Source organism: Giraffa tippelskirchi, chromosome 3, assembly GCF_054371585.1.
Source record: "Giraffa tippelskirchi isolate mGirTip1 chromosome 3, T2T-mGirTip1v1.2.pri, whole genome shotgun sequence".
Classification (NCBI taxonomy): domain Eukaryota; kingdom Metazoa; phylum Chordata; class Mammalia; order Artiodactyla; family Giraffidae; genus Giraffa; species Giraffa tippelskirchi.
In genome coordinates, this window is record NC_137277.1 from 170291544 (window position 1) to 170311112 (window position 19569).

At 40.3% G+C, this 19569-nt stretch overlaps 1 protein-coding gene across 7 annotated transcripts in view; it reads right to left on the reverse strand.

Annotated features, from left to right (window-relative positions):
- The window catches only part of DOCK10 (dedicator of cytokinesis 10), a 305040-nt gene that overhangs the window by 168032 nt on the left and 117439 nt on the right, over window positions 1-19569 (reverse strand). For all 7 annotated transcript variants that reach the window (XM_081579665.1, XM_081579663.1, XM_081579662.1 and 4 more), the window contains exon 2: window positions 7517-7636. In XM_081579665.1, the coding sequence (XP_081435791.1) occupies window positions 7517-7636 (120 nt within the window). The remainder of the gene's footprint in view (window positions 1-7516; window positions 7637-19569) is intronic.

Consider the following 19569-nt stretch of genomic DNA (forward strand, 5'->3'; position numbering starts at 1 on the left):
CCTGAACTTTCTTCTGTAAGGTTTTTACATCTCCCAGAAATGATGCCACGTCTGGCTTTCTGTATCTTTCGCTCAGAAAGAAACTCATTTCTGGCTTTCTCACTTTTTTGTTCTGCTGTTTTGTATCAGCCTCTCCCTCCACGTAATCACTCCATGATATGATTCAGTGTGTCCCTGAAACTGTTCTTTAGCTCTTGTTTTTTCCCCCTACTCTCCTTGCCTATTTGTGAAGCCACAACTTGGTGACTAAGTTCTTTATTTTTCGGTCTTCAGTTTCTACTACCAGTTTCAAAAACAAGAGTAGCAAACACAATTATTGAAGGAATATGTGTTTTTGAAATGAATGAGTTAATAAACACATCTAGACTGCTTATTCCAAGAAACTATTATGATGCAAGCACTACAGAAGATCACACTGCCTGCTTCCAGAACCCACGCACCAGAGGAAGCGTTTCTACCTCGTGGGCCAAGAAAGAGGAAAATACTTCTACTTAGGTTTCTTAATCTAGAAGAAGACAATGTTAATTCAATGTTCAACAATCTTTACTGAATGCCCATGAGCTAGATGTTGTGTTGGGTACTTAAAATACAGATATGAATTGATTTCTCCCTTGCCTAGTAACAGAAAGCAAGTGAATAAGTACACGGTGTTACAGGGAGGAAATCAGCCTTTGTTGACGGCGGCTAAGTGCCAGTCAATGTACTGCATGGAATGAGCCTCTGGGGAAGAAGATTATGATCTTAGTGCTGTTTTTTTTAAGGTGATATGTTAAGATGTGTCAAAGACAAAAGTAGCATATTAGTGATCTCAACAAAGTCAATGACTTCATTCTCTTTATTCTCAAATTTCATTTCAGAATGGCCTTTTTGGTTCCTAAAAGTACTCAAAATTATATTCTAAAACAATAACCTAAGAGATTTCCCTGGCAATCGTGGTTAACGCTCTTTGCTTCCAATGCAGGGAACGCGAGTTCAATTCCTGGTCAGGGAATTAAGCTCCCATATGCCACATGGCACAGTCAAAAATAAATAAAAAATAAAAAACCTACATGTGTCTAAAAGATAATTCATGAAATAAATATTCATTTTCTATTAGTTTGGTGCCAAGTGCCATTCCAGTTGCTGGGGGCCTCGCCATGATCAAGACAGGGACATTACTGCTTGAGGCTCCTCTTTGATGGTGAGAAACATGTGACAGGAGTGAAAAAACAAATTGAGATATTTCTAGGCACTGGTAAGTGTTATAAAGAGAAGCAAATGGGGGATGTGAGTGACACAGGGTGGGGGTGGGGTAATGTAGGTTGGAAGTCAAGGATGGTTCTTTGAAGAGGTAGTGTTTGAACTGAATCATGAATGAAAGATAGGAACTCCCTGTGCAGAGTGCATAAAGGCTCCACAGAGCAGGTGGGCTTGGCAAGTTCAGTGAGCACAAAGAATGCTGGCTGACTAGGTTGTGACCGAGGGAAACAAGACTGGAAGATAACTGCTCAGCGGTCATTTGGAGTCAGATGAGAAGTTGGATTTGACTCTAAAGGCAATGGGAAACCACTGGAAAGTTTTAACTAGAAGTGTAGCATAGCTGTTGTTGCTATTCAGTTGGTAAGTTGTGCCTGACTCTTTGTGACCCCATAGACTGCAGCACACTAGGTTTCCCTGTCCTTCCTTATCTCCCAGAGTTTGCTCAAACTCATGTCCATTGAGTTGGTGGTGCCATCCAATCATTTCATCCTCTGTCCCCACTTTCTCCTTTTGCTTTTATTCTTTCCCAGCATCAGGGTCTTTTCCAATGACTCAGCTCTTCACAACCAGGTGGCCAAAGTATTGAAGCTTCAGCTTCAGCACCAATCCTTGCAATGAATATTCAGGGTGATTTCGTTTAGGGCTGACTGGTTTGATCTCCTTGCTGTTCAAGGGATTGTCATGAGTCTTCCCCAGCAGCACAATTCCAAAGCATCAATTCTTCAGCACTCAGTCTTCTTCATGGTCTAATTCTCAGATGCATACATGACTACTGGAAAAACCAAAGCTTTGACTACAGGCTTTTGTCAGCAAAGTGACGTCTTTGCTTTTTAATATCCTATCCTGGTTTGTCATAACTTTTCTTCCAAAGAGGAAAGTGAAAGTGAAAGTGTTGGTCACTCAGTTGTGTCTGACTCTTTGTGATCCCACGGACTGTAGCCCGCCAGGCTTCTCTGTTCATGGAATTCTCCAGGCAAGAATATTGGAGTGGGTTGTCATTTCCTTCTCCAGGGGATCTTCCCGATCCAGGGATCGAACCTCAGTCTTCTGTATTGCAGGTAGATTCTTTACCATCTGAGCCACTAGGGAAGAGGAAGCGTCTTTTAATTTCAAGTCTGCAGTCACCAACCACAGTGATTCTGATGCCCAAGAAAATAAAATCTGTCACTGTTTCCACTTTTTCCCCATCTATTTGATCAAGTGATGGGAATGATGCCATGATCTTTGTTCTCTGAAAGTTGAGTTTTAAGCCAACTTTTTTGTTTTCCTCCTTCATCAAGAGGCTTTCTAGTTCCTCTTCACTTTCTGCCATTAGAGTGGCATCATTTGCATATCTAAGGTTGTTGATCTTTCACCTGGCAATCTTGATTCCAGCTTGTGAGTTATTCAGCCCAGCATTTCACATGATGTACTCTGCATATAAGTTAAATAAGCAGATGACAATATACAGCCTTGACATACTCCTTTCTCAATTTTGAACCAGTCCATTGTTCCATGTCCATGGCATTATCTGATTGTATTTCCAAAAGCTTCCTTTAAATAAATCAAAGCAAGGCAAAGAAGGATGCAAGAAGACCAGTCAAAGGCTATTTCTGGGGACACAGGTGAAAAAGGATGATAATGGCTTGGGCCAGCAGTCTCCATGGAATACTGCCTTGGTAAAAAATTATCTCCTTTAAGGGGTATCGAGGACCAGATCAAGCCCTTGTCTCTTGTTATTTCTTCACCATGAGCATTCTTAATAGACTTTAGTTTTCATCCATATTAGGGCACACTCCTTAAACACGGGGCTTTTGCTTTTCTTGTCAGTCTCTCTTGTCTAGGAAGTGCTATTCTATATTCAGTGCCTCGTGGGTGCTGAATAAATATTGATTAAACAAACCAAGTGATGAATCATGTCTGCTGCAGTGTGGGTGCTTGGTAACGTGGAAACACAGAAGTGAGCTGGATTCTTCCAGCCATAAGGCACAACCGGAAAGGACATTTGGAAGGAGAGTGGGGAGCTTGGGACTGCTTCCCCTCCTTTCATTCTGAGGGGCCACCTGGGAAGCCCAGAGAATCCTTACCCATCACTCAAGGATGGGCTTGGGAAATGATACCCTAGCCAGGTAAACGGAAGCCTTGCTGTTGCTAAGCAACACCTCTGAATGTGATGCAGGCTGTGGATGGAGCACACAGTGGCAGAGGGCATTTAAGGAAGGGTTTTACACAGAATCTGCCTGCAATGCGGGAGACCCCGGTTCGATTCCTGGGTTGGCAAGATCCCCTGGGGAAGGGATAGGCTACCCACTTCAGTGTTCTTGGGCTTCCCCTGTGGCTCAGCTGGTAAAGAATCTGCCTGCAATGCAGGATACCTGGGTTTGATCCCTGAGTTGGGAAGATCCCCTAGAGAAGGGAAAGGCTACCCACTTCAGTATTCTGGCCTGGAGAACGCCATGGACAGTCCATGGAGTTGCAAAGAGTCGGACACGACTGAACCACTTTTCACTTTACACAGAAGGAGAGGAGAAAACCCCCAAAACAAATGAGGTTGTAATGTATAGTGGGGATTCCCAAACTTCTTCTGTAAAGGGTCAGATAGTAAATCCTTTAGGGCCCTCTCTTTCTGTTGCAATTACTGCTCGTACTTGTGGTCAGTCATGTCCGACTCTTGCAACCCCATGGACTGTAGCCCACCAGGTTCCTCTGTCCATGGGATTTTACAGGCAAGAATACAGGAGTGGGTTGCCATTTCCTCTTCTGGGGAATCCCCCAGACCCAGGGATCAAACCTGCATCTCTTGCATTGGCAGGTGGATTCTTTACCACTGAGCCACCTGGGCTGCACCTCTGTTGTAACTCTGCAGCCGTATCATGAAAGCAGCCACTGATAGGTGAATGAAAGGGGGTTACTTGGTTCAAATAAAACTTTATGGATACCCAAATATAAATTTCATATAATTTTCATGGATTATAAAATATTCTTTTCTCCCCTTCGACTATTTAACAAAATTCTTTGAAGAAAATAAAATAGGGTGCTGTTTTAAAAAAACATAAAAACCATTCTTAGTTATGAGACATGCAAATTTAGGTGACAGGCCACTCATGAACCATAGTTTGTCAACCATTACTCTGTAGAGTAGGAAAGAGGGAAAACAATCCATCTGAATATTGTTCAAAAGCCGGCAACTCGATGTAATGACATTCAACACTATCCTTTTGTTTGTCAAAACACTGCTTCATGCAAATGAAAATTTAGCTGTTTGTCTAATATGATATTTTCTGATAAGAGCGTGGCATCCCATGTCTCTTGAGCAACTGCTAATTGCAAGCGATGCTCCCGTTTGCACTTCCAGCTTCATCTACACCTTGTTATGTGTTTTTCCTGCACAGACCTAATGAGCTTTTAATGACATACACCAGGTCATGTGTTGCCCTTCTTGAAACACTCCAGTGACCTGCCACTTGCCTTTCGGATAAAATGCAAATGTCTTACCTTGTCCTTGCCTGACCTCAACTCTGACCACTCGCTTGGTCCACCCATACCGCTCTTCAATCTCAGATCTCTCCAGGGCCTTTGCAGCAACTTCCTGCAGCTTGAAACCCTGCTTCCTTTCTCGGCTTTTAGCAGGGTTGATCCTCCTTGGGAATTCAGACCTCAGCTCAAATGTCAGCTTGTCAGAGGTGCCCTTGAGCATCCAGTCTAGGTTAGTTCTTCCCCTCATTATTTCTATTACATGGCCCTGTTCATTCTTCATAGAACTCTGGTCTTTATCCAAATTATCTTGCTAATTAATTTATTTACTGTTCTTTTTTTTTTTTTTGCCTGATTCCTTCTACCAGAAGGCAAGCTTCATTAAAACAAGGTAATTTCTGCCTAATCACTGCTATTTTCCCATTCTGAGATTAATATCTAGCATTCAGTATTACAGTTTGTAATTTGTTGAATGAATAAAGGAAGGACATTTCGTGAGAGTGATAGAGTGTTCCATTCAGAACTGTGCTAGTATTTTACCCCAGTTGGGACTGAAGGTGACTGTGTGTGACAGGGTAGGGGGGGTTCAGTGGGGGAGGAAGACCATGGCTTTGAGAAATGGGTGAGTACCAGATTTTGGAAAATCCCTTGCAAAGCACTTCATTCAGAAGGCAATGGGGGTGGTCCTAGAAGGGTCTTTAGCAAGTACAAGATGAAAGAACTCAGTGTATTTATTGAAATGTTTACCTCAGGAAAATAACAAAGTATGTTATGATATCCTTTGTTTATAGCATTAAGGACAGCGAAGGATGTAATCAGACCAGCCTTTATTTAAATGAATGTGGAAAGATGCCAAAAAAATGAATTCAAATTAATGAAATGTTACATTGCATCTATATGCCTCTGTGCTTATTTGGTTTGTTGTGTTTGACTCTTTTTGACTCCATGGACTGTAACCTGCCAGGCACCTCTGTCCACAGGGATTCTCTAAGCAAGATACTGGAGTAGGTTGCCGTGCCCTCCTCCAGGGGATCTTCCCAACCCAGGGAGGAAATCCAGGTCTCCTGCATTGCAGGCAGATTCTTTACCATCTGAGCCACCAGAGAATCCCAAGAATACTAGAGTGGGTGGCCTATCCCTTCGCCAGGGGATTTTTCTGACCCAGGAATCAAACCGGGGTCTCTTGCACTGCAGGCAGATTCTTTTCCAGCTGAGTTACCAGGGAAGCCCACATGCCTCTATTCTCTTTTTTAAAATGTATATTTTATATCATTTATTTTGGCCTTGCAGTATGGCATGTGGGATCTTGGTTTCCAGACTAGAGATTGAACCCATGCCACCTGCAGTGAAACTGCAAAGTCTTAACCACAGGACCACCATGGAAGTCCCTCTACTCTCTTCTTGAGTTGGGGGAACTTGGAGTAGCTTTTGACATATTTCTCAATAACAGAGGTAGAAGGAAAGGGGCTGTGTCCATTTTTTGTGTATACTGTTTGACAAAAAGAGACTGTTCATCAAGATTTACCTTTGGTCTGAAAGAAAAGGAGGATGTGGAATTAAAAAATGAAACTTGGTTCAACTTTGCGCTAGCAGTTCAGGCCCCGTGGCCTGATCTGACCACGGAAATGAGATTTCTGCCCAAGATAAGTCTCTCTTAAATGTGTCAAATGCTCAAGTGAGAAACATTTAAAAGTCCAAAAAACAGATTGGAAGAGTTTCTTTTTACTGCCTATAAATCTGTCTCATTTCTCCCATTACTCTTGGCACTTGGAACAGAAAATTGTTGACTTCCAGTTATCTATTTTTTTATTAATCCGTGGATAAATGTGAAGAAATGAAGCTTTAGAAGCCAGAAGCCAGATCTGTCCCAAAGACACGAGAAGGAATGGGGGTTTGAGGTTGCATGGAGAAGTGTCAGCTCTGGGGCCTCAGCAACTTGTCAGAGGCTTCCAGGGACAATGGCTGTTTCTCAAGGTTACCTTGAAGTTGCCTTTTCATCTACTTTAAGATGATCAGGTTTGTAATGCTTAAGAGTACTTTTCTCTTAGGAAAAAAAAGGAAACATTACTATCTGCCCACTGAGATCTCTGTTATATAGATATTCACTAACAATTTAAACACGTTTTAGATGACCAGAGATGGAATGCTCGGGACACTTGGGTGCTCATCATCCATAATTTTACTGTGCGTGTCTCCAAAATGAATCTCCTTTTTATTCATTCACTCCATTACCCTCTGTGTGCCTGTCAGCATTGTCCTAAAGGAGACAAGGGCAGATCACAAACCCTTCCATGAAGATACACTTGCCTACCTTTCCTTGTCCACAACGCTCAACAAAAGGCAACTCAGATTAAGGGTGAATTTTTTAAAGAATGTATCTTTTGTGCCAGGAGATTCCCACCTCTGCCATTGGCTGGTTTCAGTTGCTTAGAAGCTTTCAGTTACAAATGGCCTAAGGGAGAAAGTGCTCTGTGAGGCCAGGTAAGTGGTGAGAAACCCAGATATTAGCAAGGACACAAGTACCAGCTGCAGCCAGGCAGCACCCCATGCCCCTCCCATCCCAAGTGGCCACTGTATCACTTAGCCTCCAATCTTCCAACATTAGAAGGCCCTTGGGCACTTTCTATCATCAGATATGATGATAGTGACATCACTATGATGATAGTGATAGTTCCTTCTGTGATGATGGTGATACAGGATGACCACAGGAAGAAGGCTGAGCTCCCAAAGTCTATAAGGAAAGACAGTGACCCAATTTGGGAGGATCTTATGTCATCCTGTGGGGCCCTTCCGTACTGGGACGGCTTGAAAAGCCAACACTTACTGAAAAGTCATCACGGGGGAAGAAGAGGAGATCTTGAAGGGGATCATTCTGATAGGTCTTTTCAAGTTCTTCAATGACAGCTTCATAATCCAAAGGCTCGAGAAGCCGTGGCTTTTCTTGCTGTAGACAAAGAAAATATCACATTAACCACTGACATGTAAAATCTTGCTTCTTCTCAACATCTGGTTGGAGTTCATTTCTTAGAACCACCAAAGCTTTGACACTGTGCAGTCCTTCCAGTGGAGTCATGGAGACTCCAGGCATCTGGAGCAAAGCCACTGAAGTATTATTTCCAGATCTGAAATCATATGAGATCTTGACATACCTGACATCTCATTCAGTAATTTAAGCTGTTGGCACCGAGCCCCTCATGCACATAGTTTTCAGCCCTGTCACATCCCTGGAGTAGACAGCTGTGTAAACTTGATCTTTGTCAATGTGAAGAAAGGCCTTCTGCTTACGTGCTCTAGTATTATGATGATCATCATCATTTTTGGTGAATTAGATACTTCCTTGAGAGGTCTACTTGGGTCTCTTTCAAAACACTGTCTCCTTGCTAGCAATCAAAGCATTACAGACTGTCTTAGTTGTCACTGAAACATGAATCCTATGTCAGGATTAATTGCTTGGCTCTAAGCCTCTTTGCTGATATAGACAGAAGTCGGGTAATTCTCTAGTAAAATTGAACAACACAATTATTATGGATATAGTGTGGTGAAAATGGAGAAGAATCTGAAAAAATAGCCAGGTAGTCTCATCACATTATAGTCCTGAAGTCAAGGGAAAAGCACTCCCCTCAGAGAAGCTGCCCAAGAGATAAATGCCAGTGGGAGGAAGGCAGTTGTTTCATAGTATGGTTGATATGTTTATCCCAAACAAAACTCACAAAGTGAGAAACTTGGAGTCCAAAATAAAGAATAAAATATTGCAGAAGGCCAAGGACACAGTTTGAGTTCCCTTAGCCTTTGGATGAAGCATTCATGCAAACTAAATAAAAAGAGGTGATTGGATGATTTGGGGGCTCCTGGAAGCTAGAGTGGTTGCCATGAAATACGCATCCTAAAGTGGTCTCATCAGTTCAGTTAAGTCGCTCAGTCATGTCTGACTCTTTGTGACCCCATGGACTACAGCATACCAGGCCTCCCTGTCCATTACCAACTCCTGGAGCCTATTCAAACTCATGTCCATCAAGTCGGTGATGCCACCCAAACATCTCATCCTCTGTTGCCCCCTTTTCCTCATGAATGAGAAAAAAAATTTGTTTCACTGGCCATGTCAATGACATCAACAGACCCTTTCGCATCAATCCCACACCTCCCCACTCTGCAAAGCTGCAGATTTAGCTTCAACTTCTAAAGCCTTCTTTAGAAGATCTGTGCTGGTAAAGCTCCAGAAACTGTTACTGATATTTTACTAACTGTTAATGAGCTCCTCAACATAGCAGTCAATGTTTTTTCCAAATACAAACAAAACGAAATGTAACACAGTGGACCAACAACAAGGATTTCTATGTGCTTTCTGCATTAAAGTCAAACCAAACCCATTCTACAAATGCTTAAGTAAACTGAGGACTATGAAAAGTGAATACTCAGTCTGGAAGGGCCCTTCAATTAAGATTGCTGATTTAGCAAATGAAAATACAGAATTCCGTGTGGAGCTGGGAGAAAAGAAGAAATTTAGTTGCCCAACATAATCTATTTAGTGAAAGATATTTTCAAGTAGAAGATACAGAGACACTATGGCATGATGGGTGATTTTTTTTTTTTTAAAGTCCTTCTTGCATCGTTCCCCTGCCTTTTGATATGCATATTCTATTTTAGACTTATTTTAAGTTCCAATTGCCTATTTTCCCAGGCAAAAATTAATTCCAAGGAGCAGAGATTGTTAGCTCAAGAGGCAAATATAGGCTCCAGATGTTGCTTTTGGCTCACTTATTATATTTTTAGTTCGCTTTGAGTGTCTTTGAGTAGTGGTATATCATTACAGGTCAGCAATAGTCCTCAATAGCTTATCACCTCTTATCCTACAATGTCACATTTATTTTTTTTTAACTTTTTATTTTATATTGGAGTATATTTGATTAACAATGTCGTGTTAGTTTCAGGTATACAACAAAGTGATTCAGTTAGGTTGTTACATAACGTTGAGCAGAATTCCCTGTGCTATAAGTAGGACCTCAGTGGTTATCTGTTTTAAACATAGCAGTGTGTATATGTCAATCCCAAACTACCTAACTATCCCGACCCCTCTCCCCTTCCCCCCTGGTAATCATAAGTACTCTTAAGCCTTTGAGTGGATATCTGTTTTGTAAATAAGTTCATTTGTATCATAATGTTACATTTATATTGCCAGCTGCTCCAATAAGCCTTCAAGTTTGAAATACCTGGCTTATTCTGGAACTTCTTCCCCCTTCCCCCAGTAATGTGTTTGTGTAGGAAATGTAGCAAGTAAAACAGAATGCATTGTAGAGGAGTTAGGGTGTCTTATCTCTGCCATCAACTTGGTTGGTTACACCCTGTTTCCTCACTTTCTTCAGCTCAAGTGTCTCATGTCCTTCTATCAACAGCTCAGGATGTGAGTACTTACACTTTCTCTTTTCTCTCCCTTTTTCACACCTGCATGAATAGGAGTGTGCGAGTATGGTTTGGTGCACATGGTAATTTATTGGTTAAGGCAAATGACATAAGGGTGTTCTAGAAGGTCTTCTATAATCTTCTTCTCACTATCCTTTTAATTTTATCTCCCATTAGTCAAAAATTTGAGCATTAATAAACAACCTCATGTCAAAGATACCTTTCAAAGAAGATGATCTTTTTATCTATTATTTAATTATACTAGGGTCCAAACTCTATCCAAAATTAATCCCACCTAAATTAGTACAATAGGAAAATCAAAATTGATAAATCATGGGTTATTAATAAGACCACAGGAAAACTAAATCCTAAACTCTTCTTAATATACACAATAAATGGCATTGCCTGTAAGCATTTGTTGGAAGGTATATTTTTATCTATTCATTTCAGGCTCTGACATGACAGACAATTAATGAATGACATTATTAAACCTTTCCTGTTTAAAATGTTGCACCGAGGTTGTCCTGACGTGGGGCTGCAAAGCCTAGCAGCTCTGCTTCATATAATTTATCAAGTTTTGGACTCTGCGGGATAAGTAAAACCCCATCTTTCCAGAGAATGTGCTAAATGGTAGGTAATATTCAAGATGTTCAATGTTTCATTATTTGGAATATATGAGGTTTATACATAAAAATAACCCTGATACCTTCCATAGTACCTAGAGCCCAGGATTTGGTGATGTTTGCCAAGGATGCTTTCTGCATCTGTGATGGTGAGAATCCAGGTTATGCAACCAGTAGTTCTCTCTGGAGCAAGAGAGCTGTTGGTTCTGTGTTTTGGTCAAAGAGACAGATGTATACAAGGATGATGGGATCAGTTAATTTCTCACTACTGCTCCTTACAGAGACGTTGAGTGAAACTGGGAACTGAGCAGCATAGATTTACAGCTTTACAAGGGTTGGGTTGTCCCTCCTGAATTTAATGTGCTTCTTGCTTTTGGAAATGCACCAACTGGGAGAAGGTATGTGCCAAGATTACTCTGAATTGGATTGGATTTTTATAGCGCTTTTTACTCTTACTCTTTTCCTCTCAAATGAGTAATGAATTTCATTAGCTGTTCTAAGAATCACTTGAGGCATGGGAAAAGGCACCCACCAGTGCCCATTATTATGTGGCAGGGCTGGTGCTGTACCGCCATGGGAATAAGGCTATTCTCCTGATATGGTATGAAGACATTTGTTTGATCTACCCCCCCACCCCAAACCCACAGCTCTCTTCCAATTCAACTTCACAGCAGAAGAATGGGCTCCTGTCATGAAAACAAACGCTTTCTTCCCTGCTCCTTATTCCACAACTTCTCATGGAACACCAGCACAAGTTTAAGCCTTGCAATTGGTAAACCTGCCATCTTGGTAACAACCAAGGCTGCCAGGAGCTGTTTACTGGTCCAAGTAAGCATTGTCCATGCTTTAGCTAAAAATTCTAATTTCAGGAACACAGTGTTCCATCACAAAGATCTGAATTATTTTCATAATTATAATTCAAAATCAAATGAGTATAGAAGTACTTAGACACTGAAGATCTAAGCATTTGAAGTGGAAGGACTGATGTTGAAGTTGAAACTCCAATACTTTGGCCACCTCATGCGAAGAGTTGACTCATTGGAAAAGACCCTGATGCTGGGAAGGATTGGGGGCAGGAGGAGAAGGGGACGACAGAGGATGAGATGGCTGGATGGCATCACCGACTCAATGGACATGAGTTTGGGTAAACTCCAGGAGTTGGTGATGGACAAGGAGGCCTGGCATGCTGCGATTCATGGGGTCACAAAGAGTCGGACACAACTGAGCGACTGAACTGAACTGAACTGAATGCATAAAAAATCCAGTGACTTAATGTTTAACCTAGACCTTTCTCTGGAATCTAAGAAAGAACCTAGACCCCCCAGCCTTGTTTTAAGGAGATATGAGTACAGGTTTTCCATGCTGAGATTCAACAGAGAGTGTAACATGCACTCCAGAACCAGAATTCCAGTGCTCCTAGTTCTGGCATTGAAACTTATAGGCTATGGAATTTGGGACGTGTTATTTTAGTTAGGATAACTGCCAGTCCTAAAGGAAATCAACCCTGAATACTCATCAGAAGGACTGATGCTGAAGCTGAAGCTCCAATACTTTGGTCACCTGATGTGAAGAGCCAACTCATTAGAAAATATCCTGATGCTGAAAAGATTGAAGGCAGGAGAAAAAAGGTGTGGCAGAAGATGAGATGGTTGGATGACATCACCGACTCAATGGACATAAGTTTGAGCAAACTCTGGGAGACAGTGAAGGACAGAGAAGCCTGGTGTGCTGCAGTCCATGGGGTAGCAAAGAGTCAGACACAACTGAGTGATTGAACAACAACCTCAGACTGTACCACTAGTTTCCCAACCTGTAAAATGGACATTTTAGTAGGAGGTACATCTAATTAAATGAGGTAATATTTGCTATGCTCTTAGAACAATGCTATACCCATAGTACTTATTACATACGTGTTAAGTAGATAAAGGCCATGAGTTTTAAATTTTCACTAGTCATAGATTTAAAGCACTTTTGTAAATTTAATGGATACAGAGAGCAAATAGTATGTATTCAATAAATATATGTTGAGTAAATAAGTTTTTATGATTTCATCTAGGACACTAATTTTAAAGAAATAGTCACACATATAATCCAAGATGAAACAAGAATATCTTTGCAATATTCCCTTTGTAACAAGACAGAGAAAATATATTTGCCTTAATCAAAGAGGGCTAAGAAAGGCAGGCAGGCTGGTGGAGGCTCTATCTAAAAAGACATTGAAATTAGGATAGGAGTTGGAAAAAAAAATTAATGAATAACTGTGTGGTACATGCCATGATTCCCCCTTGTAACTTTTCAAATATTCAGTAAAGTTAGTTAAGTCACAACATTTTGCATGTGATTGGCTTTCGTGGGAGAATGTGAGGAGGCTGGAGTCCATGTTCAATATGGCATTGCTGCAAAAGGAAAGGCAATGAAAGGAGGTGACATTTATCCTGACAATGGTTCCAGATTCTCACATATTGTGACATTAGAATTTGAGTTCAGAACACCTAGATCTTTGACAGGTAATAAAATCTGAAGAACAAGGATAGCTAAAAACGTGAAACAATAAATTATTAAAGGTAAGGAATGACTAGGAAATTACGGCACATCCATTCTAAGAAAAAATATATATGCTTGTTAAAACAAGCAAAATTTCTTATGTATTGTTGCTAAGTAAAAGTGGGATTAAATACTGCACACTGAATAACTGCACAAGATTTTAAAAATTTAAATAAAAAAAACTCCATATATTATCAATTTTATTTAGATGGGATTTAGGATTTTGCTATTTTGAGTTTTTGCATTTTCCAAATTTTCTTTAATGATCATTTGTTTCATCATCATGAAAATGAACTTGGTCTTTCAACACTCTTATGCTTCTGTGAAAACACTGGGGAGTTGCTTGGTTTTAAAAGTGTTTATCCTTTGAAAATCCACCAAAGAGGGAAACTAGAAAAGTGCATGAAGTTGAACCACTAACAACTCCAAGTAATTAAAAAAAGAGAAATAAAACATTGGTGATAGGAGATCAGGGAATACAATTACAGATTATGTATGTGCTTCTAGAAGCTAATGTCAGCAAGAAAGGGAAAAACAATTAGCAATTTATTATTGAAAGTATTTTGAGCTCTGTAGGGAACCGTAAACACCTGGTAAGTTTCTTAAACAGTTCTGTGCGTTGGATCCCCTTGTAAAGGATCAGAAGTCAGGATCTCTAGTTGGAAGCCCAGGGTCTCTTACTTCCCAGCTAAGTAACTTGGACAGTCATTTAAATTGAGACTTAGTGAGACTGAATCAAATCAAAGAGCAACTTCCTGCTTTGGGCAGTGTTGTTAAAAAGACCAAAGAGACAAAGTATGTGAGGGTGTTAAGGGAACCACCAATGCCAGGCAAATACAGATTTCTCTTTACTCAAAAATGATTGAAAATAACCACAGACGTTTACCCCAAAATATATCCTAACATCAAGTCAAACCAACCAAACCAACCAAACCAACGATACTAAATTTTTCATGTGCTAGAAACTGTCCTACATGTTTTTCATGTTTATTATCTAAATTTCCTTTAGAAACAAACCAACCTTGATATTTAGTGATTCTATTGGAAGCAAAAGAAGTAATAACATAAGGAAAAGCACTGAAATTAAAAATAGGGCTGTGCCTCCTCTGTGTATAATATTTTCTGAATCAAGTCAGGCTGCCCTATGCCCAGTAGGAAGAAGAAAGGCAATCTACCTAATTATGTATATCAGCAAATGAAATTGACTTTGAAATTCTGCCTTTTATTTTCCTTGAGAAATCAACCTAGAAAAAATTTTCTTGTATTTATATTTTCAGATCAAAAGGAAAGGATTAAATTTAGGATTAGTTTAACGTTAAACTCATTAGCTTTGCCAAGATAAATATCTAGACAACAATCAAAGTTAGAATTTCTTTCTGGAGCTCTAACCTACACACATGCAAGTCAAGTTTGTTAGCAACAGAGAATTAACAGGATGGCTAAGGGTTTGAAATGGGTCTGATGGGATGAGAAATGGAGAACAGTCTCCATAGCAAACACCTTGAGTTTGGGGCCACATATTTGTGCTGTTTGGTGTAATTAGGGAGCCAAACCTTGGTTACTCACCATTAGGGTTACTCTAGTTTGTTGATCTAAATTAGTTGCTTGATTCTGCTTTTCAAAAAAATCTTATCTTTTCAAGAAACATTATTATGCAAAGAGATTTTCCCCCTACCTTTGAGATACTTCATGTTAGTTCTGTGACATGCAGTACCTCCTGTGATGTTAGTCTAGACTTCCTCTATTTCCCTTGATCACCCCTGTTACTTTCAGATATCTGAATCTTTATTCTAATTTGAGTATTTATAACAGAATTAATTCTATATCTGAATGTCTTCGTCAGCTGACAAAACTATTCATCCTGGCTAGTGATCCAGAAAATCAAATAAAAATAGGATTTACTTCAGGACCAATACAGAAGCCTCTCGTAGGGCATGAGATCCAAATTAACATTGTCTTCACATTCTGACACACAGACAAACAGCTAAGGGTGAGGATCTACCCTTAGGGTCTTTAGACAGACCTTGAAAAAATAAAAAACAAGAAAAACAAACCAATCTCCACGTCGACAAAACAAATTAGAAAAAACACAGCTGTTAATTAATTCCAGTGTTATCAAGATAATGGATTACATTTCTTAAAGGAAATAAAAGATCTAAATGACACATGGATTCGTTAGATCTTAAGTTCATCAGGACCCTTTGGCCTTTGTGTAACTGGAATGGAACCAACTTCCACACTATTTGTGTTTAAAACAAACAAGAAAATTGCAAAGAGCCCGTACAGCTGGATCTATGGCCACAGCTGTCAGCCTGTGGTCGTGTGACAGATTTAATTCAGCCTTTCATCAAAGGGAGTTCCACTAGACAACCTCTCAAATGTTTGAGTTTCAGAAAGTGAGACTAGCTCTTCTTATGGAAAAGGAAATGATTAAGTAAGGAATAAGCCATTTTATGCTGACCCTTTAACCTTTCCTCTGTCTTCAAGCACACAGTTTCGTGAGAATGGAAAAACACCAGCTAACTCAAAGTTAAGAACTGTACAGCTGGGCAAACTCAGATTAAGCTGAATTTGGAAACGGTTCCCTTGGTAACAAAAACGGACAGAGACCTCGGAAGAAATCAGCCAGTAGTAACTCTTTAAATGTCCTAGTCCATTTCAGTGAAATAAAGCAGGTTAAACTTGTTGTTGGCAAATAGGAAGGATGATTAATCATAATATTCAACACAATTTTCTGTGTTAGAAAAATTTTTCGTGTTAGTTTTTTATAGTTAGAAAAATCAGGATATTCTATTTCATGCTTAGTCGCTCAGTTGTGTCCGACTCTTTGAGACTCCATGGACTGTGGCCTGCCAGGCTCCTCTGTCCATGGAGATTCTCCAGGCAAGAATACTGGAGTGGGTTGCCATGCCCTCCTTCAGGGGATCTTCCCAACCCAGGGACTGAATCCAGGTCTCCTGCATTGCAGGTGCATTCTTTATTGTCTGAGCCACCAGGAAGCCCTACAGTTAGAAAATCAGGATGTTCTATTTTATTAACTCATAAATTCATTAGGAAAATCAAGGAACTGAAGAGATTTATAGGATCTATGATGGAAGGTACACTTTCAAATTGAATTTAAATCTTCTCAGTCTTATTTTTTTAAGGTAATTTGACCACATATACCTCTTAGCATGTCAAAATTCACTCATTTTTGTTTAACAAATGAAAAAAGAAAAGTGGCCGCTTCTTCTCCTAACACTGGTACTTGCAAAGAAGTAGAAAATATCCAATAAGATCTAAATCAAATTAAACTACACGTCTCACTTAGTTTTCTAGAAACACTTGAAAGATAATAAACATCATTAAAAATACATCATAACCCAATTACAAGTATTCCTGACACCAGGGAAATTAATGTCTTTGAGCCAACTGCCCACATTTTTAGATTAATTTATATGAAGTCTGTGATGAAAGCTGCCATCAGCTGAAACTCTGACACTATTTTAGTACTGTTAAGAGTCACACAAATAAACTAACAGGTCAAATGTGGGAGGTATGTGGGTATGTGTGTGTGTACATAAATACATATACATGAATGTAAATACTTAACAACATGAATTATATACATTTAATACATTTTCCCCATAATGATAGTCAGCTCATTCTTTTATTTCCTTTCTTAACCTTTGGCTACTTGGAACTGAACATGCAGAGTGAACATCTGCTGTTTTTTGACCTAAGTCAGAAGGTAAACAATCTGCCTGGCATACGGGAAACCCTGGGTCGAGAAGATCCCCTGGAGAAGGAAATGGCAACCCACTCCAGTATTCTTGTCTGGAGAATTCCAAGGACAGAGGAGCCTGGTGGGCTACAGTTCATAGGGTAGCAAAGAGTCAGACATGACTAAATGACTAACACACACACACATATCCATCCTGCTTTCTTTTAGTATCAGCATGTAAATTTCCTTCTGAGGACTTACTTCTTTCTCCTTCTGTGTAAAGAGCAGTGTTGGTGGGCCTGATAATTAAAAGGGTCCTACTTTTCTGTGGTCAAGGACATGTGACTCCAGCCTGTTAAAGTCTTCCCTCCAGAACTCTGAATCATGAAAGAGAGATGCCAAAATCTCACAGGGCTGTCCATTAGTTCCAAACACCAAGACCGTTCCTGTTTCCCACTGCCCTAACCTGCTCTAAGTCCATTCCTGTTCTTTGCCAGCCTGTCCCTTCATTCTTCCTTCTGTTCCCTTCTCTGGATATATTTGTTTATCAGGCAAGGTTTCTTTTGCTTGCAATTAAAGAAATCTAAAATGAAATAATACAAGAAGTAGCACCTACAATAAGGGACTACTATTTCCTCAACTTACCTTTGTTTGGAATTGAATCATCTTAAAGGAGAACCTCTCCTATAGTCAATGACTTCTTGAAGTACAGAATGTAGGTTTAATAAACTCATGTATTATTAATGAAGTCTCATGTCATCTTACTCTAAAAAAAATACATCAGACACCACACATGCTGAGAATGAGAGACAAATACCTCCTTGGCTTTCCAAGGTGATACATTCAGTAAAATTTTCATCTCTAATTTTCTACTAAGCATAATCCATTTTAATCATCCCTCTCCTAATCACTAGAGCAACTAGAGCAACTAGGGCCAAAAAATGTTTATATTCACATTAGCTTTCAGTGCTGACACTGTCACAAACTATAATTTTTTTCTCCGTAGGAGGTGCCAGATTGCACTGGAAGTTGTGTTACAGACAACCGACCAGGTGTCTTTGAGCTATTGCTGGCCTCGTATCACCTTCCTTCTTTCTGCCATTTTCACCTTAAAACATTTGCTATATTAAAACCAATTCATATATTTTTACTTGTAGAAATAACATCTGCACACAGAACAATTTAATACTAACTTTAAACACTACCACTTAAAAATCATTTACCCCATATATGCTAATGGGTAGCTCAGCTGGTAAAGAATCTGCCTGGAATGCAGGAGACACTGGTTCGATTCCTGGGTTGGGAGTTCCCCTGGAGAAGGAATAGGCTTCCCACTCCTATTCTTGGGCTTCCCTGGTGGCTCAGAAGGTAAAGAATCTTCCTAGAATGCAAGAGACCTGGGTTCGATCCCTGGGTTGGGAAGATCCCCTGGGGGAGGGCATGGCAACCCACTCCAGTATTCTTGCCTAGAGAATCCCCATGGACAGAGGAGCCTGGCTGGCTAGTGTCCATGGGGTCACAGAGTCGGACGTGACTAAGCACAGCACGTGTGCTAATGATGGCTTTTATTTTTCCTACTATTATTATCATGATCAAATGGAAAGGCCTATCATAAGTATTTACCACTTTTTCTCATTCAATATTCCTATCAAGCCTAGAAGAGATGGTGGGGAGGGGGTGATTTCCAGGAGAACTAACCAGCTGATAAGAGAGCTGGACCTTTCAGTTTCACTTCCTTGACCACTGGGAGATCAAGAGGGATTTGAGGTTGAATCAATATCTAATAGTCAATGACTTAATCAATCATGTCTATGTCATGAAGCTTTTATAAAAACCCCAGAGGATGGGGTTTGGAGAACTTCTGGGTTGGTGAGCACATGGAGATCTGGGGGAGATTGGTACTCTTTTCCTATACCCTGCTCTAAGTATCTCTTTCATCTGGCTTTTCCTGAGTTATATATATCCTTTTATACTAAACCCATGAGCTAGTGAGCAAAATGATTCTCTGAGTTCTGTGACCTGCTATAGCAAATTAGTCAATTCCAAGAAGGGATCACGGGAACTTGTGATTTATAGCCAGTGAATCAGAAGGACAGGTAACAACCTGGACTTGCAACTGGTGTCTGAAGTTCAAGGAGTGGGTGGTTGGAACCTCCAGTGTAAAGTGGGTTGGTCAGAAGCACAGGCAATAATCTAGACTTACGGTTGGCATCTGATGTGGGATGTGGGGGCTGCCTTGTAGGTCTGAGCTCTTAACCTGTGAGATCTGATGCAATCTCCAGGTAGACAGTGTTAGAACTGGGTTAAATTTAGGACACTCAGCTGGTGATGAGATAAGGAGATAGATGAGTCCCAGGCTGAGCAGCTGGAGCTCCTCCCCTAAGGACAGAGACTCCAAAACAGGAGGGAGGAGAAGCTGAGTCCTCCCAGATAAGAGATAAAAGACCACACATTCCTTATTCTTCAAGTCAAGGACATCTTCCCAACCACACATGCGCAGAAAGTCTCCTCGGACATCAAAAGGAGGGGACGTCACCCCATAGTATGTGATGTCAACCTTCCCACAGGCCTCTTTGCTGGAATGTACCTTGGTTAAGAGATATGTGTGCA